Source organism: Misgurnus anguillicaudatus, chromosome 12 (genome assembly GCF_027580225.2).
Source record: "Misgurnus anguillicaudatus chromosome 12, ASM2758022v2, whole genome shotgun sequence".
Classification (NCBI taxonomy): Eukaryota; Metazoa; Chordata; class Actinopteri; order Cypriniformes; family Cobitidae; genus Misgurnus; species Misgurnus anguillicaudatus.
In genome coordinates this window covers 31,354,968-31,382,605 of record NC_073348.2, presented here as the reverse complement: position 1 = coordinate 31,382,605, position 27,638 = coordinate 31,354,968, and the positions used below count along the sequence as shown (strand labels likewise).

General features: G+C 36.0%; 2 protein-coding genes across 2 annotated transcripts in view; both read left to right on the top strand.

Annotated features, from left to right (window-relative positions):
• Positions 1–533: 533 nt before the first annotated feature.
• On the top strand, positions 534–14,174 carry dgat2 (diacylglycerol O-acyltransferase 2). The gene is made up of 8 exons (XM_055208219.2): positions 534–914; positions 2,026–2,154; positions 2,454–2,561; positions 4,097–4,167; positions 8,059–8,263; positions 8,652–8,826; positions 9,115–9,317; positions 11,161–14,174. Exons 1-8 carry the CDS (start codon positions 875–877, stop codon positions 11,313–11,315), a joined length of 1,086 nt encoding a protein of 361 aa, XP_055064194.1. The 5' UTR covers positions 534–874; the 3' UTR covers positions 11,316–14,174.
• Positions 14,175–15,184: 1,010 nt separating this feature from the next.
• The window catches only part of uvrag (UV radiation resistance associated gene), a 124,854-nt gene continuing 112,400 nt past the window's right edge, over positions 15,185–27,638 (top strand). Inside the window, exons 1-3 of the mRNA XM_055208209.2 lie at positions 15,185–15,530; positions 22,435–22,552; positions 22,884–22,918. Coding sequence (XP_055064184.1) covers positions 15,423–15,530; positions 22,435–22,552; positions 22,884–22,918 — 261 coding nt within the window. The 5' untranslated portion in view covers positions 15,185–15,422. The remainder of the gene's footprint in view (positions 15,531–22,434; positions 22,553–22,883; positions 22,919–27,638) is intronic.

Here is a 27,638-nt window from a genome sequence, read left to right as displayed (position 1 = left end):
AGTACACTGTAAAAATTGAAAAGTTGAATCAACTTAAAAATTACTTCAATTGGTAACACCTCAAAAATGTAAATATACTTTTAACTTAAAATTTTGATTTAAAGTGTTTTCCACTTAAACATAAAAGTATTTTTTTTTTTAAGTTGATTAGCTATTTTTTACAGTATAGGCATACTTTAGTATTTACTATAGTAAACTGCAATAAATTGTAGTATGCTGCACTATACTGTAGTATTAGTTATAGTGAATTGATAAACTGTAGTAACCTCTGAAGTATTTACTATGGTTCAAAAACAACTAGCCTATCAAGTTTTTTTTTACTAAACTGTATTATTACTAAAGAATACCACAGTATCTTTCATGTGGAAATATATTTAATTAATGTTCAATTAAATATATTTTCCCAAACTTGTTTTTGTGAAGAGTTGACAAAAAGTCTGGAGGAGGGACTAAGAGCTCCTCCACCTGATTGGCCAGTTTCCATCCCCGTCCAGTTTACCTTTACAAAGCCTTAAAAGCCCTGGATCTGTATCAAAACAACACCAGTGGGGTCGAGATCAACAGTCTAAGCAGAAGTCATGTGGTTTAATAACTAAATATTGAATAGTTTTTTTTAGCAAGAAACGTATTGGACGTACTTTTTGGAAACAAAAGTTTTAAAACATCTCACTTAAATTTATTTGTAAAAAGGAAATCGCGGGTGAAGTCAGCTGGAGTGGAGTTTGATTGACAGCTCTCAGTAAGCTCCTCCCCCGCAGCGCTTAAATGACAGGCGCTTTCTCGTGAGCTCGTGGCTGACAGTGTCCGTGTCAAGAGTGATGCTGTAGAAGAGCTCAATTTCCATCAGCTCTTATTTATTATACCTACATCAACAATGAAGACCATACTCGCTGCATACTCCGGTGTCAAAAAAGGTAAGCTTTAAATGTTATCTTTAAAGTTGCGAATTTATTTTGATTTATTAATCATTTTTTATATTTTATTATTATTCAATTACTGTTGTGGTTTAAAAGCGGTCTGTATTTATATTTAATTAAATTACTTTTTAACTAAAAATTTATTATTTAACATTTACTATTAACTAAATATAATGCTGGGTTGTTTAAATCCAAAGTTGGGTAATATGGACATTTTCTAGGTTACTTTAGACTAACTGTCGAGTTTAGCAATATTTTACCCAACCATGGGTATTTTTTAGAGTGTAACTTTTATTAAACTAACTAGTGTCAACATCTCTTTAAGGTCACAAATTAAAAAAAAAATATTTTATAGGATTATTAATAAATTGCCATGTCAGATGCAACTTATGCAGTGTGTAATGAATGTATTGTATTTGTATCATAACTGGCTCAATTCATTAAATTTGACATGACAACACTTAATGAGGTAATTATAAAAAAATGCCTTTAAGTAGTTAAAAATGCCCATGGAAATCAATTCATGGGGGCAAATACTGCCAGTTAAGTTTGGATAAGAGTATTAAATGACCATAAGTATTTTAGATGGTGTATGGTGTGTTTGCTTATTTTTAGTCGGTTAAGATGGGATTAAGGGGTGAGCAGATCTCAGTGTTTGTAAGGACTTGCTTTGATGCTGCTATATCTTGTCTTTTTGAATGTTGCTCTGTGGACTATGTGGACTTTGCTTATGTTGTGTGAATAATGCATTAAAGGGAAAAACCAGAGGTCTGATCTGTGATATCATGGCATTTGTTATGTGTTGTAAATCTTAAAATGTTCTGCAAAAGCACTGGTGTAGCAGGGTTTGTGTTTATGGCATCTCTAAGAGCATACAAAAGGCAATTTTTTCATTTTGTTTTCTTCCTCTTTTTTTATTCTATTTTCTGTAAATCTGCTTTGTAACAAAGTGTATTATTTGTTAAAAAGCCATGTAGTAAAAAAAATCACACTGAACTGAATTTGTGGCACTGACATCATTTATTTCGGCTCTGGTGGAGATAGACTCTAATGTAAGTCATGCAACATAATGCTGGATAATTTTAATTTCATATTTAATACTGTGCAGGCACCGGGTCCAGCATCCTCTCTGCCTTACATGACCTGCCCTCTGTTCCCTGGCTGACCCGATCCAAGATCGTGAAATATCTACAGCTGATCTCCGTTCTACATTTTGTCACCACATTTCTTGCAATGGGTGAGTGGAGAAGTTACTTAAGTCAGAGGCTTAGAGATGTCAGGAAATTGTGTTATCTTAATAAAGTCACTTAGAGAGGCCATCTTAAGGATGTTACTTATAGATTGTTTTACATTTTTTATTACTGTAAAGCATTGCACATAAATTACTATTTCCAACAGAAACATTTCTATTAGCTACATTATTTGGCTCAGATTGTTAAAGTTGATGTCTGCATATACACCCTAAGCCTGATTTGTACATTTATTGAAATATGAACATCACTGCATCTATTTATACTTTGTTTTTCTGTGTCTTAGGCATTGTCTGCTCTTTGTTGCTGGTGTATCTGTTTTGCACAGACTGCTGGGTACTTGCCGCTATGTACACTGCCTGGCTCATATATGACTGGAATACCCCTAAACAAGGCAGGTCCAGTATACTTATAAACAGCAGCGACACAACAATATCATTGCAATTCGTATATTTTATGAGATGGCTATTTGTATGAATTCATACCACAAAATTTGTATGTTTTTGTATGACTTGCTTTCGCCCTGCGACATAAGGTTTAAGGGCAGAGTTAGGGGTGGGGTACCATAATAGTTTCATTTCTAATAATTGTATGTTTTTGTAAGAATTAGCCAACTCGTGCATTAAGTATAAATTTCAGTGAGATCAGGTTGGGGTTTTTTACCCCCCAAAATTTTAAAGGAATATTCCATTTTCTTAAAAGAAAAATCCAGATAATTTACTCACCACAATGTCATCCAAAATGTTGATGTCTTTCTTTGTTCAGTCGAGAAGAAATTATGTTTTTTGAGGAAAACATTGCAGGATTTTTCTCATTTTAATGGACTTTAATAGACACCAACAATTAATACTTAACTCAACACTTAAAAGTTTTTTTCAACGGAGTTTCAAAGGACTATAAACAATCCCAAACGAGGTATAAGGGTCTTATCTAGCAAAACGATTGTCATTTTTGACAATAAAAATAACAAATATACACTTCTAAAGCACAAATTCTCGCCTAGATCCGGTCGTCATGCGCTAGCGTGACCCAACGCAATACGTCATCACGTCAAGAGGTCACAGAGGATGAACGCGAAACTCCGCCCCAGTGTTTACAAGTGGGGTGAAAGAGGACCGTTCCTACATTGTTGTATGTGGAATGATACTAATTAATGGCGGAGTCCATGAAGTTTGAAAGCCATTGTTGATATTTGAAATCACCTAAACAAACACGCCCCTACCCCAATAGAATCTGGACCTTCTGTTGATAGACCCGCCCCACACATACGCAACCCGGAATTTGATTTGATTTGATTGGCTATAAGTGTGTTTTGGTAGTCGGCCCGTCTCCTTTTCCAATGCGTTTTTCAAACATCGTGGACTCCGCCTTTAATGTCTTTGTGTCAGTTTATTGTTTACAATGGTCCGCAAATGTGCGTTTTATATATGTAACACGTGACCTCCCTACGTCACTACGCATTTACGTTAGGTCGCGCTGGACCGGACCCAGACGAAAAGTTGTGGTCCAAAAGTGTATATTTGTTATCCTTCTTGTCAAAAATGACAATCACCCCGCTAGACAAGACCCCCACGCCTCGCCCGTGATCGTTTATAGTCCTTTGAAACTCAGTTGAAAAAAACTGTTCAGTGTTGAGTTAAGTATTTAATGTTGGTGTCTATTAAAGTCCATCAAAATGAGAAAAATCCTGCAATGCTTTCCTCAAAAAACATAATTTCTTCTTTACTGAACAAAGAAAGACATCAACATTTTGGGTGACATTTTGGTGAGTGGATTGTCTGGATTTTTATTTTGAGAAAATTGAATATTCCTTTAATTATTTCATTATTTACCTATTATTTAACTGTGTAATTTTATTAGATGCCTGTTGTAACCGTGTTTGTATGAAGAGAATGGTTTTTTGTTCATGTTCTAACATCTTTATCTTAGGAGGCCGCAGATCTACATGGATGAGAAATTGGACTCTGTGGAAATACTTCAGAGATTATTTTCCAATAAGAGTGAGTATTTCACATCTATACATTTATAAGACTATAAGAAAAGCCATTAGTGATACAAACAGGAAGATTGACCTTAAAGGGGTCATAGCGTGAAAATCGGACTTTTTCCACGTTTAAGTGATATTGAGTCCCTAGTGCTTCTATCAACCCAGAAAACATGAAAACAACAACCTAGTAATTTTGTTTGGGTAAGCCATTCTTTGCAAGCATGTGAAAAATTAGGTTGTTAAGATTTCGCCTGTTTGGTGAGGTAGGTAGCAAGGCTAATTACAATAATACCACCCCCTTAGGGGCCAGTCACACCAAAAGCGCTTTAAACGCTTGCAAACGCAAGGGGCGACGCACTGCCTTTTCTTAAAAAAGAGCAGTGCGACGCGGCTTTTCATATTGCTAAGCAACCACCGAGTCAGCTGTCTTGTTCAAATCAAATATTGAAGCGTGAGCGCTCTTTTGCTGTTAACTGTCATATTAGCAGAAACTTTAAAAAGAGGACGCTTGCTCTGACCTTGTTTGAGGGTGAGAGGTGCACAAAGACACAGGAGAGAGTGAGCGAGTGGAGTCCGGTTCTTCAAAGCAACTGTAAACTTCCCTCACCACAACGTAAGGCCCGCCTCTCCCCTCATTCGATTGGAAAATGGAAAGACGCGAATGACGTCGGGCGCTTCTCCGCTCTCAGCGCTCCTTCAAAAACGCGTGCGCGGCAGACGCGCCCTGCCCATAGAATATCATTCAAAAAAGGCGCCTGCAACTGCCATAAGCGCTTTTGGTGTGACTGGCCCCTTAATCTGCACTATACAACCACAGCACTGCCATTTAGTGCAGAGAGAAAGAGAGAGAGAGAAAAAATAATTGACAGTACAATTGAGTTTCAATTACAACAAACCACCATCATTGTGATCACTGTTTGCATTTCATCAGCTCATTTACATTTAAAAGGACACACCCAAAAACAACACATGTTTGCTCAGGCCTACAAAGTGGCAATTTTAACATGCTATAATTAATTATCTGTGGGGTATTTTCAGATAAAACTTCATATACGCACTCTGGGGACACCAAATACTTATTTTACATCTTTAAAAAAAATCTCATGTATGGCCCCTTTAAAACTGGAATTATGTAGATTTATGCTAAAATAACACCAAATATAGCTGACATGGAAACATTCTGACTGACATAAGAAGTATACACTTCAATAGGTCTGCTGAACAACCTAGGGCAGAGATAAAGATGCCTTTTATCAGTTATTAGTTTCATCTGACTGCACTGTTGGCTTGGGTGGATCTTGATTTGAGTTGTAAGTGTACTGCTAGACTTTGCTCGTCTCATTATTTGCTGAGCACTCGCTTTGTTTGTCTCGTGTCAGGAACTTGTATAAAGATATATTTAATACAAATTTTATGTAACACATTGAACACCATAGTCAAGGCATTATTTGACCCTTTTTTCAATAGACACCATATTGTCTGGCTATACTGTAAGTAACATACTTTTAGCCAAAATAATCTTGAATTTGCTCTTGAATGTTGTTTTGGGCAAAATAACTTACGAGATTTATGATATTTCATCATGTTAGCAAAGTCAACAGCGATTACAAGGTGTTTGCTTTCATTTGTTTCTTTAATTTTATTTTATTTGGGCTATGGTTATGTCTATTAAAGGAACAGTATGTAAGAAATGTATATCAATTAATCATAAAATGGCCCTGATATGTCACTAGACATTAAGAAAACATTTTCATTTCAAATACTTATATCACGGACAACAGTGGTCTGGCCGGGATATTGTCATTTAAAAAGTGGAGTTGCAGCCCTCAACTGATGTTTATGTTGTCATTCTGTGTATTGGCTACTAGCTGTGTGATTGCAGTACCAGTTTTAGCCACCAAATTTGTGATTGCAATACCAGTTTTGGCCACAATCCTACATACTGTTCCTTTAAAGTTTTTACTGACGGCCAAACTTTGCCTTGTTTTACACTAGACGTTTAGGCTTTGTTTGGACGGCAAAATTGCTTGCTCAGTATGTGCCAATTGTACCATGATAAGAAAAAATGAGCCCAGTCTTAACCTATTTTCAAACAATGCAAAAATCTTATTGCAATATTACATGATAATCCATTTTAACATAGTCAAACTAAACTCGGTTAAACTCAAACAGACATGTAAGTACACATTCAAAAACAAGGGTGAGCACACTGTCCAGATTCCAGTGACTTTCCCTAAGACCCCTCTGTCACGTCTGACACAACATCTTTCTTGAAACCTTTGTTTTTACATCCATTAATGTCATTATGCAACACTGACTGTTTGAGTAGCTGTTCTTATGTACACAGAGACTGCACAGCTTTCACACTCGGTACATACGGCGAGTACATTCACTTCCTTCCAAGACACCAGCACTTAGTTTAAATGCAAACTCTGCGGTGATATGTGCTGCTAACACTAATAATCATGCCAATCCATAAGTAGGCCAATGCGCTGTTAATAGAAAATGAAGAAAAAAATATTAAGGACTACCAGATAAAACTTAATAAATTAGTGATAAGAGAATGTGTTCGTGATGTGTGTAATGTACGTGCAGGTAATAAGGTTAAGAACAAAGAACGGTTATTGCCATTACAGTGATTACTGATAAAATGTTATTGCTCATTTTCTAACTTGTGCTTTGAATGTGAAAAATGCAAAGTTTACATTAATTTACTCAAAGGTACATATTGGAACCAAATAAATATATATCTGTACCTAATGGTACATATTAGGACGTTTTAAAGGTGCCAAAGAATGCATTGAAATAATATGTTAAATTGATCTCTGATATCTAGAAGGTATGTGGCTTTATTAAGTGCAAAAATGATCCAGAAATGTCCATTTACAACCCTAGGATTTGCCCTTAGAATGAAATTGTCTATAATTGCCTTATTTAAGAGGATCATGAATAATACACTGTAACAAATTCCGTGGAAATTACAGTGTTATTGCAGCTGGGTTGCCGGTGACTTGCCGTAGATTTGGATTTGTGTTGTTTGCTGGCGGGAGTTTGTTCAAAGTTAAATAAATTTGACATTTTAACAAGTCTTTATCTTTACAGAATAAAACTATACAATAACAGCCTCATGCAACGCATTCTGGGAACCAGAAATCATCATCAACCTTTTTCTGTTTTTTTGCTTCAGATTTTGTTTCCTAGAATGTTTTGCTTGATGGTGTTTTTTAGTTTTACTCTGTAAAGACAAAGACTTGTAAATATTTAATGTTCATTTAACTTTGAACAAAATGTTGCGAGTAAATAACATAAATTTAAATCTAAGTTACCGGCAACTCAGCTGCAATAACACTGTAATTTCTACTGAATTTTTTTACAGTGTAATGTTGAGCTTCGCTCTGATTGGCTGTTTCTCAGAGCAATTCAGTTCAGTAGCTCTGTCTGTGTGTAAACAGACCTCATGTTTAAGCCTGTATCAGACAAAGATACAAAATTTGAGGAGTAATCAATTATTCGCAGTTTGGAAATTGACGTTTCTGAGTGGTATGTTTTTTTTTTTTTTTAGTATGGACCTGCAAAACGTAACTGTAACTGAACTTCCGCCTAAATGCTAGCATATAGCATTAACTAGCATATAATTCAGCAGTCCCCACTTTGTTTTTAGCATTGTAACTATATAATTAATTTAAGGTGTAATTCAATACACAATATCTCATTACCATGTACAGAATTCTTAATATTCATCTATGCCTAGGTAAATACAGTTTTCCATTCTACCGCATCTTTAAAGAGCACTGCCACAATAACAGCTAGGGACCATTTTTGCTAACAGTGAAAGGTAATGATCTCATTTCTGAAATTCTCATTGAAGTAACCATCCGCCATGTTTTTTTCTGTTTCATTTTAGCTCATAAAGACCCATAACCTGCTTCCTAGCCGAAACTACATTCTTGGCTACCACCCTCATGGCATCTTCTGTTTTGGTGCTTTTTGTAACTTTGGCACAGAGGCGACGGGATTCTCCAAGAAATTCCCCGGAATCAAGCCATCTTTGGCCACACTGGATGGAAACTTTCGTTTGCCATTGTTTAGGGATTACCTAATGTCTGGAGGTGAGCTACTGTGCAGACACCACCTTGCCATTTTCAACCAGCTGCAAGCTTGCATAGATTTTAAAAACTTTCATATTATTCATTGGTTGCACCTTGGGTCAGTGGTGGAAGAGAAAACTGAGTCTTTTTTTGGCAAATGGAAAGAGAAGCACACTTGTCTGGTCCTTAAGAGACCTGTAGGCTATCAATGACCTCTGAGCTTTATCCTATTGCATAGGGACACAGCCCTTGCAGTCCTGCATGTGCTGATGTCAATATTTCTGAAACTTCTGTTGAAACCTAACCTATGTACCCAATGATTAATGGATGAATCTAACACTCACTTATAAGAAACAAACATGCTATACTGTAGTTCACTATCATTTGTGACCGGACCCTTATTTATCAGGTATCTGTCCAGTTAATCGAAACTCCATTGACTTCCTGCTGTCCAGTAACGGTACAGGCAACGCTGTGGTCATTGTGATCGGTGGAGCTGCCGAATCTCTGGACTGTGCCCCAGGAATGAACTCTGTCACGCTGAAAAACCGCAAAGGCTTTGTCAGACTGGCTCTTAATCAAGGGTGAGAACAGAGTAAAGTATCAGACAAGATCAGAGTATTTTTAGTATTTTACTGAATAGAGCTGCATGATTACATAGCAATGCATAATAATACAACAAATCCCAAACTATTTAAATCTGAAAGAAGCTTATATAAATAAGCTATTTTGAGACAATCAAAACACATTCTTTAAGTGTGACTTTCCTGTTTCACAGATTTTATAAGTGAATCTAAAACAATTAATTATTTTTGTATTAAAATGTGTGACGTTGCCATAACCTTCAACTAAGTTTTCTGTTGTCCTCTCAGTGCTGACCTGGTCCCTGTCTACTCATTTGGTGAGAATGAAGTTTATACGCAGCTGATTTTTGAGGATGGCTCCTGGTGGCGTGTGGCTCAAAAGAAGCTTCAGAAGATTTTAGGATTTGCCCCATGTCTGTTCCATGGCTGTGGACTCTTCTTTCCAAAATCATGGGGACTTGTGCCTTATTGCAAACCCATTACTACTGTTGGTAAGTGATATTAGTAAAGTATGTATCTCTGCACCACGAGTGGTATCAAACTGAATAAATGACTGCTTTCAAACTGACTTAAAAGACTTGCAAAATTTCCATTGTTGAGACCTGAGTCCTGCTTCAAGCCACTCTACATTGCTGAATGTTGGCCTAGTCTGGTCTTCTTAATGGTGCTAGAGGGGCCAAACTTCCCCTTTCAACAATTTAGTGACTTAATTCAACTCATTTAAATTCACTTACATTCAGGTTTGCATGCTAATATCTGGGCACTACAAAACTGAGAAAAATTGGTCAAAAATGGTCCCAAGCTGTCACTGGGGTGGTACTCTTTTGAAAAAAATCTAAAGAGGTCATATTAGTACAACATAGGTGTATATTTTTTCCAAAGAGTGTTAGTACCATATTGGGATCAAAGAGTTCATGTTAATACCCCTAAGGTACATATTGGTACCAAAAAGTGCATGTTAGTACCTCTATATTGGTACCAAAGAGTCCATGTTAGTACCTCTATATTGGTACTGAAGAGTGCATGTTAGTACCTCTATATTGGTACCAAAGAGTGCATGTTAGTACCTCTATATTGGTATCGAAGAGTGCATGTTAGTACCCCTAAGGTACACATTGGTACCAAAAAGTGCATGTTAGTACCTTTATATTGGTACCAAAGAGTGCATGTTAGTACCTCTATATTGGTACCAAAGAGTGGATGTTATTACCATATTGGTACCAAAGAGTGCATATTAGTACCTCTATATTGATACCAAAAAGTCCATGTTAGTACCTCTATATTGGTACCAAAGAGTGCATGTTAGTACCTCTATATTGGTACCAAAGAGTGCATGTTAGTACCTCTATATTGGTACTGAAGAGTGCATGTTAGTACCTCTATATTGGTACCAAAGAGTGCATATTAGTACCTCTATTTTGGTACCGAAGAGTGCATGTTAGTACCTCTAAGGTACATATTGGTACCAAAAAGTGCATGTTAGTACCTCTATGTTGGTACCAAAGAGTGCATGCTAGTACCTCTTTAATGGTACCAAAGAGTGCATGTTAGTAACTCTATATTGGTACCAAAGAGTGCATGTTAGTACCTCTATATTGGTACCAAAGAGTGCATGTTAATACCTTTTTATTGGTACCAAAGAGTGCATGTTAGTACCTCTATATTGATACCAAAGAGTGCATATTAGTACCTCTTTATTGGTGCAAAGAGTGCATGTTAGTACCTCTTTATTGGTACCAAAATATGCATGTTAGTACGTCTAATGTATATTTTGGTACCAAAGAGTGCATGCTAGTACAACTAAGGTACGTAATAGTACCAATAGTGCACGTTACTACCTCTATTGTTACCAAAATATGCATGTTAGTACCTCTAATGTACATACTGGTACCAAAGAGTGCATGTTAGTACCTCTATATTGGTACCAAATTGTGCATGTTAGTACCTCTATATTGGTACCAAAGAGTGCATGTAAGTCCCTCTAAGGCACATATTGGTACCAAACGTACAAATATCCGTACCTAAATAGTACATATTAGGATCTTTTCAAAGGCTACTGCCCCAGTGACAGCTCAGGACCATTTTTTAACCATTTTTTCTTACAGTGTACAAAAGTGTAAAAAGAATGGGTTACAAAAGCACAAACATCTAATTATAGTCCAAGGACAACTTCTGTATTGAACCGTCCTTTTAGTTACCAATCAATATTTGCTTGCATTCTAAACATATTAATGATTAACATGTACTCATTTCTTTAGTATACATGTTTTTGCTTTATTTAGTAGTAGTGTTTAACGTTCTGTGGATTAACTTTTTAATATCTTTATTTTACAGTTGGTGAACCCATAACAGTTCCAAAAATTGAAAACCCAAGCCAGGATGTGATAGATATGTACCATGCCATGTACATCAGGTCCCTCAAGTCTCTCTTTGACAACAACAAGACTCGATTTGGCCTAAATGAGAGCGACACCCTAGTTATTCACTGAAAGACATTAAGGAATAACATTATAACAGAAAAATTACATTGGCAGCTGGAAGATCCCAACGAAGTGCCTGTTTGAGAAAACCAAAATGCTGTTTCCATAGAGAAGCAATTGATGTAATCCAGGAGAACATTTCCTTATATTTATGCACTGGCAGATGCTTTTATCCAAACAACTTTTATATTTTATCTGCATTTGGATTTTTTGGGAATTAAACCTTGGCCCCGTGCCGTACCAGGTGAGCTACAGGAAAGTTTCCATAAAAGTGGAATGTTGGGGAGTCCCGGATCATTTCAATCGCAGTTGATGTAACCTGACAATGGTTCTAAAGCTTTACTTTAAAGGATCTCTCTAAAGACATATTCAAAACTGTACTTAAAAGGTATTGGAATGTACTGTACTGCATGGGATGCAGTAAATCTAGTCTGTGTCACTGCTGCTCATCGCCTCTAGTTGGCGTCCCTGTGCTGTCAAGTATGATCTGTAGACTGACCGTTCTATCAGACGCACGTGCGTTGCCACGGTTACGCTGTGGACCGAAGTTATTTTCCAGCCTTTGCTGGTTAATTGGTCTGGCTAGTGGCTAAACCAAACTCTGATACAAATATCTTATCGAAAATAAAAATGTTCGGTTTCATAAAGACGAGGAGAGACGGCGAGCATGGATCACTGTTGTGCGAAGAGAGGTTTGACAGCCAGGGAACAACATTTAACACAGTAACGTATCACAGTATAGTAGTTGATACGCTTTAGCTATGAATTGAACTGAATTGAAGGTAATTTACTTGTTATTACTGTATTTTGCTTTTTATCAGAAAAAAAATCTACTTTAGAGGGACCTGTTTTCGATTCTTTGCGGAAGTCTACTGGAAGTTAAGTAAACGTATAGGGTCACAAAGGCCGTTTGATTGGCTGTTTGTTCAGATGGAGGGCTGCATCCTCCGGAGGTTGCATATGCAGGCTGCATACGTCATCAAGCCTGGTTTATTTCAGTTAACTGAGCATTACAGTCATAAATCATGAGCATATAACATAAATTTACGATTACATAAAAATAATAGTCAACTTTATAAATTGTTAATATACTGAAATAAGACGTCTTTATGATGTATGCTGCCTGCAAATGCGACCTCCGGAGGGGACAGCCTTCCATTTAAGAAACGGCCATTATGTTGTTGCTACTGAAATTTCTATAAGCTATGGATTATATTGTTTAATATATAACAATACATTCAGATTGAGGATATTTAAGCTTTAATTCCAAATGCAGTGTTAGATAAAAGGTTTTATCTCATATCAGATGTTTTAATGCACAAGCAATGCAACTATGTCTCATCGTAAAAGATAGATTTGGTAGAAACTTACTAAATGGCAAGAACACTGAAAAAAATGATTCATTGAATTTAATCAATTTTTTAAAGGTGGGTGGTTGCAATCAATTTATTTAAGCTACATTTAAACAAAAGTTTTATATTTTATTTTACGTTACTAATCTTTTTTGTTTAAATGTAGCTTAAATGGATTGATTGCAACCACTTACCTTAAAAATTGATTAAATTCAATGAATAATTTTTTTCAGTGAATGAATTAAATTGCTGAAATATGTTAAAAATAAATATGGTTTTGAAAGACTTTGGATTATGCACTGTCAGGAAAAATGGTCAAACATAGTCCTGGGGCAGTACCCTTTAAAAGGTTCCCAATAGAAACTATTTAGGTACAGCTAGTATTTGGATTACCTTCCGAGGTGCAAAGGTGTAGTTTTTAAAAGGGTACCAACCATATTTTTTCTGACAGTGCAGAATTATAAATTTTAACTTATGTCCTTGTCAAATGCTTTATAATATTAAGTGAGTTTATAGATCTTGAAGAATACAATTTTAAAGAGATAAGTGGTTGCAATCAATTTATTTGAGCTACATTTAAACAAAAAAAGATTAGTAAAGTAAAATAAAATATAAAACTTTTGTTTAAATGTAGCATAAATAAATTGATTGCAACCACTTACCTTAATTTTTTTTTACATTAAATTCAATGAATAATTTTTTTCAATGAAGGTGAGGATGATGACAATGAAGAAGCTTGTAAATATTGGTTATAGACTACTGACAAATCCTTATATTATTTTCCTGATGTCATTTCCATAAAACTATTCAAATTTTACCAGAGAAGTATTAAATTATTTATAAATTGCACATACATGCTTTGTTAGGCTCAAGTAAATAACTGATATACTATTGAGATCACACCTAAATCTCTCACATCACTGAATGGTGTTACTGTGATTACATGTCTTCTTGTAATTTCGGATTTTATTATTTTATTTCACAATCCTGAATTGTTTCCACATTCTGTGCCTTTAAAGCAAATGCTGGAAAGACCTCAGACGTGTCTGCACGCCAGATCAAACAAGGGTTGTTTGCTAAATAACAAATGACCTAAATTCATAGTAAATTAAGTGAATTCAAGTGCCAAAATGTATGTATGTATGCTATGCAATTAAATTTTGAAATATCACACTAATAACCTCATATTTATCCAACATATTAAAGTTAAAAATGCTGACTGTGTATTTAAATGGTTCAGGAGACCTGCAGCTCTTGATTGGTGGAAAATAAGTAACTGCATGCAAATAACAAAAACATCACAAATGTGACTTATTGCTTTGTACATTGAGCATTTGTGTTGCAATGCATGTCCAAGTGTGAATATTTGATGTCAATAAAATGTATACCACCTAATTCTTTAAATTACAATTTTTTATTTAGAATAAATGTTTGTTCAATACTACATGTTGTATTGTTTTGTACTACATAACTGACCTTGATTTATGCATTATGTAAACATGTTCAAATTCCTGTCTTTGAGCCAAGATTTTTTATCAGATAGTTCCAGACTAGTCCAAAGATAAAGTATTGAGAAAACCTAAGGTTTTTCTCTAAATAAATCAATAAACATATACAACAAAATCAATATCCTATGAAAAATAAGGTATACATAATATTTACAAAATAGAATGTTTTGCTTTTGTTAAACATTAAATATGACTTCAATGGGCCATATGCAATTCTCACAAAATGTCTTTAAAATGCATTATAGGACATGTGGCACAGTGGTATATCATATCTATAATCTTAGAGATAATAACAATACACATATCTTCTAGACCAGTAAATCTAAACCTTTTACCCTCCCATTGTAATATCCCCCGCTTATAATATTATTATAAAAAAACATACACTAAAAATATCTTAGTTTTAGCTTATTTTAATGCTTGTTTTGTCTTATTTGAAATAATTTAAAGTAATCCTAAGAGCCCTTAGACCTTCTTGAGTGGGCCCTGGTTAAGAAACACCGGTACAGTATATTATACATTTGCGCCCTCTTGTGGTTCAGTTGATATTTAACATCTACATTTTGACAACAAAAAGCAATCTTTAGGATTTTTTATTAATTTTAGTTTATTCAGGTAGCATATTGTCTTTATTTAACGACTTTAAGAGTACATTTTATTAATTATCGTTAATAAAAATCGTAGTAACACATACTACAATATACTGTAATTTACTATAGCAAATACTAAAGTATAATAACGTATTTTTTATATGGGTTTTATTGCACATCAATACATTTCTGTGCTCGTCCAATACGTCACACAACGGTGCAGATCCTGCACTCCTCCCCTCCCGCCGTTTGGATCGCGTAACTCCAGCCCCTCACTTCCTCATATTTGTACCAACAGAGCACAGCCACAGCGTGAGTTTCTAAATGCCTCTCCCACCCCCTTTCATATGATTGACATGCTCTAAACCAATCACATCTGGCTATACTTTAAATCTCTTTTGATTGACACTTCCCTCAACCAATAGATGTCATCTGAGGGTTTGCCATCAAGGTCGCGGTAATGGCTTCCTAGGCAAGACTTACTTTGTTTATGCCGCGGCACAGAGCGCATTAGCTGCATTTAGCGTCCGTATAATACATCATTTGACCGATCTATTCGTTTTAAAAAGACAGTTTTAAATCTGACCCCGGGTGCCTGGGAGTTTCTCGCCGATGGGACTGAGTTACATGACTGAATGAGGCGATCGCCCGTGGTGCCGTAGAAGGATGAGCTCCATCGCCGGTCGGGATCTCGCCGTGTCCGCTGGTTCTGCTGTCAGCAACCCCGGAGCGACATCATCAAGGGTCCTGCATGTGGAGCTCACATCTCAACAGGTAACTTACATCTGGAAGTCCCACGTTTTTTGATTATTACTGATCCAAACAAGCGTTAATCGTATGTGAATGCCTAACGGACCTGCTTTTGCATGTCACATGTCTACACCGGATGATCATAACACTGGGCCTGCAGCTGTCCAGCTTTGTGTTTATTAAAATGTATGGATGCACTGGGGTCTGAAATAGATATTACACTGGAGACATATTATTGCAATTTTAACCAAAATGTCCTTATTTGTTTCTGTTGTCTAATATAGCTGTTATAATGCACTAGTATTTATGAGTTGGTCAGTGGTCACTATGAGTCTCCAAACTACAGTATGCACCCTAGTGCTTATTTTTTTATAGATAGATAGATAGAAAGATAATGTATTGTTGATATAATGATGCATTGTTGAAGGTGTTTTTTATATGTTGTATATACCCATAGTAAACATGCCCTTCAACTCCCTTGACTGGTAGTGTGGAGTACGGTTATGTACAGTAATAGCCATGTCCTGCAGCAACTGTCTACTTAAAGGGATACTTCACCGATTTAGCATTCAGCTTTGTATCTGTAGAAACCCGGCAGTATTACTGAATGACCATGTTTCCCTCCCTCATTTCCCCCTGAGAGGAGAGATATCTGCATTTTGGTTCTGCAAAAAAGTCCTCCGATGATGCAAAAATCGTCATATTACATCATCGGAGGACTTTTTTGCAGAACCAAAATGCAGATATCTCTCCTCTCAGGGGGAAATGAGGGAGGGAAACATGGTCATTCAGTAATACTGCCGGGTTTCTACAGATACAAAGCTGAATGCTAAATCGGTGAAGTATCCCTTTAATCACATTGCTGTTTTCCGGGTATGAGTGTTTCAGGATGGCAGGTTTTTCCAGCAGAGTCTGTCCGTGACTTGGCATTGTGGCAGGGGAATGTTGCATTACTGCTGCAGATTCTGTGTGGTTGTGTGATGTCATGATTGCTGTAAAGTTTAAAACTTTGCTTAGTTTGTACCAATTATGTTCACCGGTCCGTGCTGTCATATGCAATTGCAGCTTGATGCTTACAATCCCTGGATGGTATAAGATTTTCATGCATTGCTCATGACATTGCACCCTTCCTCTTTTTGGATTTTTCTCTTTCATCATTTCGAAAATAGTACTTAGTGACATGCATTTACATTTTGCAGACACATTTATCCAAAGCGACTTGCAGTGCGTTCAAGCTAAACATTTTATCAGTATTTGTGTTCCATGGGAAATAAACCTGTGACTTTTCCGCTGCTTATGTTCCAATGCACCTGCAATGCTCTAACAATTGATTTATAAAAACATCAGCTTCTGCTTCTATTAAAAATAGAAAGAATGATAAAATCTGAAACTAAATTTGCCTCTAAAAGTCCCTGTCACATGTTAAGGGCCTGCCAGAGCCAGTCACACCTGACCTGCAGATTATTTTACAGTAAATGATGAAGTCACATGACACTTTTTTTTTACATATCTGTCACTTGTGAGAATCATATCGCTTGAGGCAAAGTCCTGTAGGGCCACCGCTTTGTCGTACTATAAACTACAGGATGACTTTGTAACACTCATGCCACTCATAACAGTCATACTTTCAACTTTTAAAGTTAAATTGACATTTTGCATTTATTGGATAGGACGCTAGTACACATAAATAAAACGCATGAAGAAAAAGGAAATGAGAAGAGAAATGTGATTCGGAAAAGACTTCTTCGTTTAGGGATTCAAACTTGTCTAGCTCAAAACTTTTGGTTCCTTGCACACAAGTCTATTCCTCTGGTTTACAGTTTTGTTTGCATAAGATTTATTGACTTATTGGGTGTAATGCTTGATCTGGTGTTTTGGTTTCTATTAGCTGTTAGAAGCATTAATATTGCTTTATAAAGGTAGGTTTAGTTATATAAAAAAAAGCTATGGGGATTTCTGTTTCAGTGGTAAGCAGTCTGTTAATCTGTTAAAAACTAGGGTAGAGTGTATCACAACCTTACACATTTTAGATTTTAGCTCAATCATTTAAAAAAAGTGTTGTGTTTACACATGCAACATGCACATCTCTGCTAAAAAAATGAATACTTAAAGTTTGTTTGTTGATCCATTATTGATGCAAACATAAGTGTTTATTGTATGTGAATGCCTGACGGACCTGCTTGTGCATGTCACATGTCTACACCGGATGAACATATAACACTGGGCCTGCAGCTGTCCGGCGTTCTTGTACATTTAAGCCGAAAGTGATAGAATTGCAAAAGTTACAACTTCTCATAGGTGGGATTACTTGTAACAGGTGGATGGTTTGTTTTAGCACTTGCTAGAAAATTGCTATTTGAACACACAAAATGCAATACTATTTTATATGCAAGAGGTGGATATTGTTTGTAAATCCGTCTGTAACTGATAGATATCCACACATCTATCCATCCATCCCTCATTTATGCATCCTTCTATAATGGATTGTTTACACTGTTTGCGTTTCATTATTGTTGAGGCTTAAATGAAACACTTACACCTGGTTTTACAGACAAGGCTTAAGGGAATATTCCATTTTCTTAAAAGAAAAATCCAGATAATTTACTCACCACCATGTCATCCAAAATGTTGATGTCTTTCTTTGTTCAGTCGAGAAGAAATTATGTTTTTTGAGGAAAACATTGCAGGACTTTTCTCATTTTAATGGACTTTAATAGTTTCAAAGGACTATAAACAATCCCAAACGAGGCATAAGTGTCTTATCTAGCAAAACGATTGTCATTTTTGACAAGAAAAATAACAAATATACACTTTTAAAGCACAACTTCTCGTCGAGATCCGATCGTGATGCGCCAGCTGACCCCACGCAATACGTCATGACGTCAAGAGATCACAGAAGACGAACGCGAAACTCTGCCCCAGTGTTTACAAGTGTGTTGAAAGAGGACCGTTCCTACGTTGTTGTATGTCAACTGATACTAATTAATGTCTTTGTGTCAGTTTATTGTCTACAATGGTCCGCAAATGTGCGTTTTATATATGTAACACGTGACCTCCCTACGTCACTACGCATTTACGTTAGGTCGCGCTGGACCGGATCTAGACGAGAAGTTGTGCTTTAAAAGTGTATATTTGTTATTTTTCTTGTCAAAAATGACAATCTTTTTGCTAGATAAGACCCTTATGCATCGTTTGGGATTGTTTATAGTCCTTTGAAACTCTGTTGAAAAAAACTGGTAAGTGTTGAGTTAAGTGTTATTGGTGTCTATTAAAGTGCATTAAAATGAGAAAAATCCTGCAATGTTTTCCTCAAAAAACAAAATTTCTTCTCGACTGAACAAAGAAAGACATCAACATTTTGGATGACATGGTGGTGAGTAAATTATCTGGATTTTTCTTGTAAGAAAATGAAATATTCCTTTAAGAGTTTCAAGATTCACACCAGTGAAATCTTTTACTAGTGCATGTTTACACATCTTAATTTAACTAAGGCCTAGTCCTGGCTTTAGCTAAGCCTTGTCTGTGAAACCAGGCCATAAAGTGTTAATGTGTTCAAGAGGCTTAGTGTTACAACTTGAACCTGCTGTGTAAAAATGTTTTCAAGTCTAGTTAACAGTTGCTAGGAGTTGCTGACATGTTTCACAATTGTGCTATGTTTTAGCCAACAAGTCTGTGATAAAATAATGAGGTTGGATTTGGTGACTTACACACCCAACTCAATAATTGAAATAAAGCATATGATATAGAAATATACTTTTCTGCCTCAAAAACACAAAAGCACAGATTGCTTGGTCCTGTGTAACTCTGAGATCTTCAGTCGAGTACCAGGATGTCCCTTAGGTCTAAAATGAGAAATGTACAAGAACTATGACTAAACAAAGTGTGGTTTCATTGGCTTGTAATCCTATAGGGCATCCCATGACTTAGATTTAGTATTCATTGCCTTGCAGGCAGCACTAGACTGGACATTCTCTGACTGGTTGGGATAAAAGACAGAGGGTTAGAGAAAATGCTGCAAACCTGTGCCTTAAAGGGCACCCATTTTTTACAATATTTAATATACAGTGGATATAAAAAGTCTACACACCCCTTTTTAAATAGCATGTTTTTGTGATTTATAAAATGAAACCAAGACGAATCATTTTGGAACCTGTTCCAACTTAATTCCCTACTTCAAACCTATATATTAAAGTAAAAAACATTAAGAATAATTCTGTGGTGAAAAAATGGCAAGTAAAGTTGTACAATAACCAGGTTGCATAAGTGTACACACCCTTTTACAATAGTGATTGTGGCAGTGTTCAGAAGCAACTAATCACATTTAGACTTAAGTTAAATATGAAGTAGTACATACCTGTCATCAATTAAAATAACTTTTTAACTATTAATGAAGTGTGCCTGGTCCTAAAGGATTTTTTTTAAGTATCATCCCACTGAAAAAGCCATTGTCTGTGTAGAGCTTACTCAGCAGGTACATGATCCCATTGTTGAAAAATATCAATCAACAGAGGGTTAAAAACATTTCCAAGACACTGAATATACCATGGAGTACTGTAAAAACAATAATCAACAAGTGGAGAAAATATGGCACAACATTGACATTACTAAGACCAGGCCATACACCTAAAATTTATGAGAAAACCAGGAAAAAAATGGTAAGGAAGGCTGCCAAGAGGCCTACAGCAACATTAAAAGAATTGTAACAATATCTGGCAAGTACTTTTTGCTCCCTACATGTGACAAAAATCTCCTGAATTCTTCATGTTTGGGCTATAAGCATTTTTTAACCAAAAATATTATCAAGTCCATCTAAAGTTTGTAAAAACAAATATTTCTATATCCCAATCCATGTGGAATAATGTATTATAGTCTATTGAGACCAAAGTTGAACTTGGGCCGTTATACCAAAATATATATTTGGTGCAATAAAACCCACATCACATCACCAAATGAACAACATGCCCAGAGTAAAGCATAAAGGTGACATCATCATACTTTGTGGCTGCTTTTCTTCAGCTGGAACTGGGGTTTTAATCAGGGTGGATGGAATAATGAATAGCTCCAAATAGCCGTCAATTTTGGCCCAAAACCTTAAGGCTTCTGCCAAAACACTTAAGATGAAGAGAAATTTCACCTTACAGCATGACAATGACACAAAGCACACCTCTAATCAACAAAGGAATTACTTCACCAAAACAAGATCAAGGTTTTGGAATGGCCCAGCAAGAGTCCGGATCTAAATCCCATCCAAAATCTATGGGGTGATCTGAAGAGGGCTGTGCACAGGAGAAACCCAACCAATTTGACAGATTTAAAATGCTTTTGCAAGGAGAAATGGCAAAATATTGCAAATTCAAAAAGTGTTAAATTGATTGACACATACCCATTAAGATTGAATGCTGTGATAAAATCTAAAGGTGCTTAAACTAAGTTTTAGTTTAAGGGTGTGCACACCTATGCAACCTGGTTATTGTACAACTTTACTTGCCATTTTTTCACCACAAAAGTTTTCTTATTATTATTAACTTTACTATATAGGTTGGAAGTACGGAATCAAGTTGGAACAGGTTCCAAAATGATTCATCTTGTTTTCATTTTTTAAATCACAAAAACCTGCAATTTTTAACAGGGGTGTGTAGACTTTTTATACCCACTGTAAGTCTCAAGTGTGTCCAGAATGTGTCTGTGAAGTTTCAGCTCAAAAAACCCAACAGATAATGTATCCAAAATGCCCCTATTTGGGTTGGAGCAAAAACACGATGTTTGTACCTTTAAATGCAAATGAGGCACTGCTCCTCACTCCTTACCAAAAGCGACAGTAAGCGCTTACGGTTAAAATAGTTCTGATTCATGTCAACAAAGTCTGAGACAATACTATCTCACTATTGATGTGGACAGCGTACAACTCGCTGAGTTGTGGAAACTATGGTAATGCAAGACTGTCAGTCAGTGACTGTGGGCGGAGCTTTATCAGTGTGATGTCACAAAAATGCATGTCTAATAAGATCACTTTAGTTGAATGGGGATTAAAAAAATTGTTAGGTAGTTGTGTTCACACACTGCCAACACACATTTATGTCCAAAAAGTGGACATTGCGTAATAGGTGTCCTTTAAGATCAGCTTTATTGTTCTGTCTGTTTGATGTCTAGTGGTTACTTTATCCAACTCTTGGAATAAGTACTGAAGCTTTAGTCTCAAACTTAAGGTAAAGTGCTGTCTCTTCCCTGCCACCATGTATATTTGTTCACATTCTTACTTTAAGTTGTCTTTTGTTGTTTTTACCTGCGAAAGCTCTAAACTAAACTTTTCCATGCCTACAAACTCCTATTTTCCTCGTCTATTGAAAGTAGTGTATTTGTGCCCAGTGTGCAGCAATGATGTCATGTTCAAGTCAGGGTGGAGCACTTGGATTTAGTGATTTGACGCGAGACTTACAATGATGTCTTGTTGGTTTGTTCATATTTTGAAAATTATATGAATTGCATGTGGTGAAAAATGCAAAACATGAGCAACTCGCAGAGATCTTTGAAAAAGATCTTTGTTATGGTGCATGTGCAATACTGTACGTCAATGGTCATTCTGACATAATACATACATTATAATCTGATGATAATGTATCCAAGATTTTAAGAGTTAATTTTCAAAAAGGCAGGGTTGAGGAAAGCACACTGCTTATGAATTAAAGATTATGCTGCATATCTTCACTTTCTTCTGTTATTAAAAGCTGTATATGTTTAATGGTCTGAAAATCTGCACCTAATGCTAAACCATAAAGCACGTATCGGCCTGTTGTCATACACAGCAGTGCCGAGTGAAGCAATAATGAAACAGAAAGTCAGCTCAGCTTTGCCGATCTTATTGGCCGTCTTTATGTATCATCTTTCTCTGTTCAACTCTCTCCAACCTTTTTTTTAATTCGTCCCACAGAGGCGATTACGTCACTTGAGGAGCATCGCGGCCCGTAACATTGTAAACAAGAATGGATCTCCTCTGCTGGACACTTACTTCACCCTTCATCTGTGCCAGGATGATCGAATATCACGAGGTAACCGCGGCCAGACGAACTGGCTGGAGCTCTTTGACTGTTTGGCCCACAACAGAAACCCACTTTAGCATTTAAAGCTGCAGTGTGTTGTTTCTGTGTCACTAGATGCACCATGACTGTCTGTTTTAATTAGATTGATTACTAAATTGGCACAAAAAATTATTAAATTTTTTTAGTATTGCATTTTATCCAAACACTTATATTTTTTATAATCTTTTGGCTGGGAACTGAAAGGTTTAGGTTTGATTGTGCTGTGGAGTGAAACATTATCACTTTAGTTATACTTTTAACGTGTCTGCTAAAAAGGTTTTGTTTCGTTCTTCTTTTCCAGACTTTTATAAGAGTGAAGTCATCCGAGATTCATTGGTGAGTATTGTTTGCTGTTTGGTCATCATGTTGCATGTGCAGTAATGTCTCGAGATGTGAAATGAAAGGCAGTGGGTTAGCATACACTCTAAAAAACGATTCGTTGGCTGAACAACTATAACTTATGAAAGTAATTGGATTAAACACAAAAAACGTAGTATTTATAACTTTTCAACCTCTACTTAACATATTTAGTATGTGTAACACAAAAATTTAAGTTACCAGGTGAACTTAAATGTATCCAAAAATAAAATGAAAACATAAGTAATGCTAACTACTATAACAATTGCATCAAAATTAAGTAAATCTAGCATAACATTTTAAGTAACTATAGAGCCACGTGATTTCCCATGATGCCTTTCCAGCCAAAAATTATGACATATGTCGTAGCCATTTTGTGAAGCACATGCCCTGTAAAAAATCCAACTACAAAATGTTCTTTTAACAAAAAACAAAGTTTTTCTTGTTGAAGGGCATCAGTTCATTAGTTTTGAATGAAATAAGCATAATCATACTGCTAACAAATATCATTTGTTGACTGGAGTTTTAAGTTTTTGTCCAATTTGTTTACCCAACTTGCCAAATTGAGTAATGTGAACAAGCAATTTAAAAAAAACAATGGTCTGAATAGTTCCCAGCATGCATTGCGACATGTTCACTTCTTTGGTTAATATTTACTAAAAAAGATCACTGTTTTAATGTTTGCTGGGTTTATTTATGTTGATATGTTGTTAATGTTAGTTATATGTTGTATTTAGAGTTATTTTGAAAAAATTATGTTTGTTCATTGTTACCATGATTGAGAAGTGTGTGTTCAGTGTAGAGGGCAACACAGTGGGTTAGCGCGCATCATAGTTTCCTCACAGCAAAAAGGTCTCTGATTCAAGCAAGAGCTAAGTCAGACAAAGACTTTGTTCAGGAGACCTTTCTGTGTACACTAAATTATGTATACCTTTCTGTGTATACTAAATTGCTTCAACTTCACTCTAAAATATGTTTTGGATTTACTTAAAAAGTGTGATGCAAAAATGGTGCATATATATTTTAAGTAATCCCAACTTGGAATAATTTTACTTAAAATAAACAAGAAAATATGTGTTATATGAACTTAAATATTTGAGTTCATCATCATTCTTTACTTAAAAATTTAAGTAAATAAAACACAGGTTTTCTTGTAAATTTTAAGTAAAACTATCAAAGTTGGGAATGCTTAAAAAGTGTGATGCAAAAATGGTGCATATATATTTTAAGTAAATCCAACACATCATTTTTTAGAGTGTAGTAACAAACGTGGTATAGCATCTCATGACATAACATGGCAAAAGCACTACCACATCAGTCTCATAAAAGGTGCAAAACTAATGTAAAAATTTAAAAGCTAAATTATAAAATGGTTAGTTCTGATTTTTACAACAAAGCTGTTGTAAAGCATCCAAATTAACCACACTTCTGACCACATTAGATACCACTGTGTGTATGTGTGTTCTCAGTGGGTATCCTGGTTGCTTCACTTCCACTTCTCTTAGCCATGTCCTCGCTATTATTTCCCAGAGGATGATGCATTCGTATCGCTCGCTTGGCTTTGAGCAAGCTTTAGACTGGGGCTGACATTGAAGAAAAATGTGATATGGGCTAAATAATGCGATAATGCGATACAATATTTATTTTTCTAGAATCAATTTAAATTGTATTAAAATATATTTAAAAAAATATTTAACCAATTTCATAGTTCTGGGAAAAGAAAGCTTTACAACAACTTCTAAAAGTAAACATCCAAGTTTTAATGCTGCATAAAACAAAATAGACATTTTAGCAAAAATAAATGTCAACGCTATCATGTACAGTTGCACATGCACACATATCCCAGTTAATATCTACGTGCTATACACTATATTATCCGCATCGACCTTTGACCATACGTTACTTTTTAAAGTAAAAAAATTCAATCGCTCCTGCATTTTGCAATGGTTTGCAATAAATATCACAGTGATAGACTGTAAAAAAGATGGACGATGCGACGGCACTTCCTTCCATTGTAATGAATTGAAGCCAAAAATGTCTGACCATGGGCACTGCCATGTTACGTAAAAACGTAACATGGCAGTGAATCGTCCGTGGAGCCAGACGCGGATCCGCGTTATCAAACTTTTGCCCAAACGCTCACATGCCCAATTCAACAATGCCAATCATAGCGACACGCCCCATTTCTATATCATCAAATTACTAGCTAAAATGAATCTTATCACAAAAATAAACAATTGAACTTATATCAGCGTGATAATAACTACCTTAAAGGACCAAATACATCTTTCCAAATTTTTTTTTGGAAGTGTAAATATTTTTTTTATTTAGAGCCAAGTCCTGTCCTTTTGCATGGAAAGGGCGGGGTTAACTGCGGGGTTTACTTGTACTGCAGCCAGCCACTAGGGGGCGATCAAAGAGACAGCAGCTTCACTTTTCAAGATGTATGAGGCACACACGATCACATTATGATGTACATAAGCGACATTTCGATTCTTCGCTATAGTGCACATCCATACTTAACACTGTGTATCTGTTGCTGCGTCTGGAGAAATTTACAGCTAGCCTGTTGTTTTCGCTAAATAAATCACAGAACCGGAGTGGTCTTGTATTACCCTGAATGGCCGTACATTATCCCACTTATTACTCTGCTATTTGTTATATAAATATATATACACAGAATATTTTTTTGATATATGTTAACTTTTTATATACTGTATAACTTTTTTTGTAAGATGCAAACCTACCGCAACGAATAAATATTTCCTTGCAGATTTAAGTCAAGAGTTCAAAGAAGTTAAAAGTATAAACAAGACAAACATGCATTTGGTTTAATTATGCATACAAAAATATGACATTTTGTTGAAACCATCAAGTCAGGACGAGTTTAAAGCGGTTGTTCTGTGAAAAACAACCCTTGGTATGATGCCACTGGCCAATCAGAACCTAGCGGAAAGTTGTGTAATAAATTACTATAAAGCAATTATACATTAAAGTGTAATTTTCTTCAAAAACTATATGAATCTTTTAAAGTTTTTCAGTCGTTTTGCCTTTTTATAACATGTGTGGCTAATTTAAAATCTACTTTTTTGTCACAGCTACAGTTTTGATGTAATAATGGTAACTATGACTTAGTGCCAGAAATTACAGCCCCCTTTACAGCGAATTGGCTGATGGCTTTTAGATTAACAGGTCTCATGTGATCACCATTATAATAAGAGGTGTAATCATAATAAATAAAGGAAAATGCTTTATATATAGCAGGCCTGTCAGTGCCTTCGAAAATGCAGATCCGTCTGTATAACCCTTGTATTAAAGAGTTGAACTTCAGTTTGTCATTATTTCCAAAATTAAAGAAATCAGGACTTCATCTCACACATATGGCCAACCTGTCCATCACCTGCACGCAAAAAATGCATTATTACCGCTTCCAGAACGACTATGTCATCTACTGATGTAAAACAGGTTGCTAAATAGGCTTCTTACGTTCACACTGGTCACCTTTCACTTTTTTGATACAGTTCCTTAAGTTTAATTCGCTTTAAACGGATGTGGCCCCATCCTTGAAGATTGGTAGGCTGTTTAATGACTGTTTGGACACACTATCCAAGCCTGTAATTATGCTGAAAAACATACCAACTGCTAAACTGTAAAGAGAATAACATCACAAGCCTGTTTAACCATATGATTATCATCAGACGTGTGATTTATACAGACATGTCTCACATGTCGCGCTTTACTCGGACCCTAATGGGCGTTTTGAGGGTGGCGATGATTTGATATGGTACAGGCTATTACGGCTGGATCTATTACTGTGGTTTCGTGCAAAAACACACCCTCGATAACAAGATAATTGCTGTTGAGACATCCATTTTTTGGAGTGTGCATGTCTGTAATTTAGTTTAGTCTCCATGGCATGTTTCTGCTAGTCACTAAAGTCCCTAATGCAGATTACAAAAGATCATCAACAAAATGCAAACAGCATTCATTGGTGGTCTTGACTGAATTCAAGGCCCTGGAAAAGTTTTTGAAAATATACATACATAGATACAGGTCATTAAAAGTGCTTGGATCTATTTCATGCAAGGGTTTTTCTGGAAAAAAATCCATATTATTCCCTGTGTAGTGTAGGATAATATCATACAAATTCTAGACTTTTTAAGCACACGTGCTAAACTGTTCACTTTAAATACTTCTGTATGTGAATGTTGATTCATACCAAAATGCTTTTTTTGCATAGTTGTGTTTGACACATGAAAACGTCTCGGTTTACGTATGCAACTGTTGTTCCCTGAGAACGGAACGAGACGCTGCGTCTCCCTTGCCATACTTTCTGTGTCCCTGTAACGCCGTCTTTGGCAATATTTCAGATAGCGATATACTTCCTGGCTCCCGCATTACCCTGTCTCTGTCATTAAGCTTCACCATTGGTTGAATTTGATATACACATTCAGACGCACTTACTCATGGAGGAGTCCCCAAAGTGTCACCACAGTGATGCAGTGCGAGTTCCCTCGAAAGGGAACTGTAACAATGTATCTTAAAAGGCAACACGATGTAACCTTGCTCTCACTCAAAATGTGTCCCCACATTTAGTCCTTGAATTTGAGGGTATTGGAAAGTCCTTGAAAGGTCCTTGAATTTGAAGATTGGACATAAGGAGCATAACCGTGTTTACATGAATATGTCTCATTTAAAG

Bases quoted from the DNA above. Each gene is read 5' to 3' on its own strand.
- dgat2 (XM_055208219.2), top strand. From the start codon at position 875: ATGAAGACCATACTCGCTGCATACTCCGGTGTCAAAAAAG. The intron at 4,168-8,058 runs GTGAGTATTTCA...GTTTCATTTTAG, and splicing joins GAGATTATTTTCCAATAAGA to CTCATAAAGACCCATAACCT. The intron at 8,264-8,651 runs GTGAGCTACTGT...CTTATTTATCAG, and splicing joins GGATTACCTAATGTCTGGAG to GTATCTGTCCAGTTAATCGA.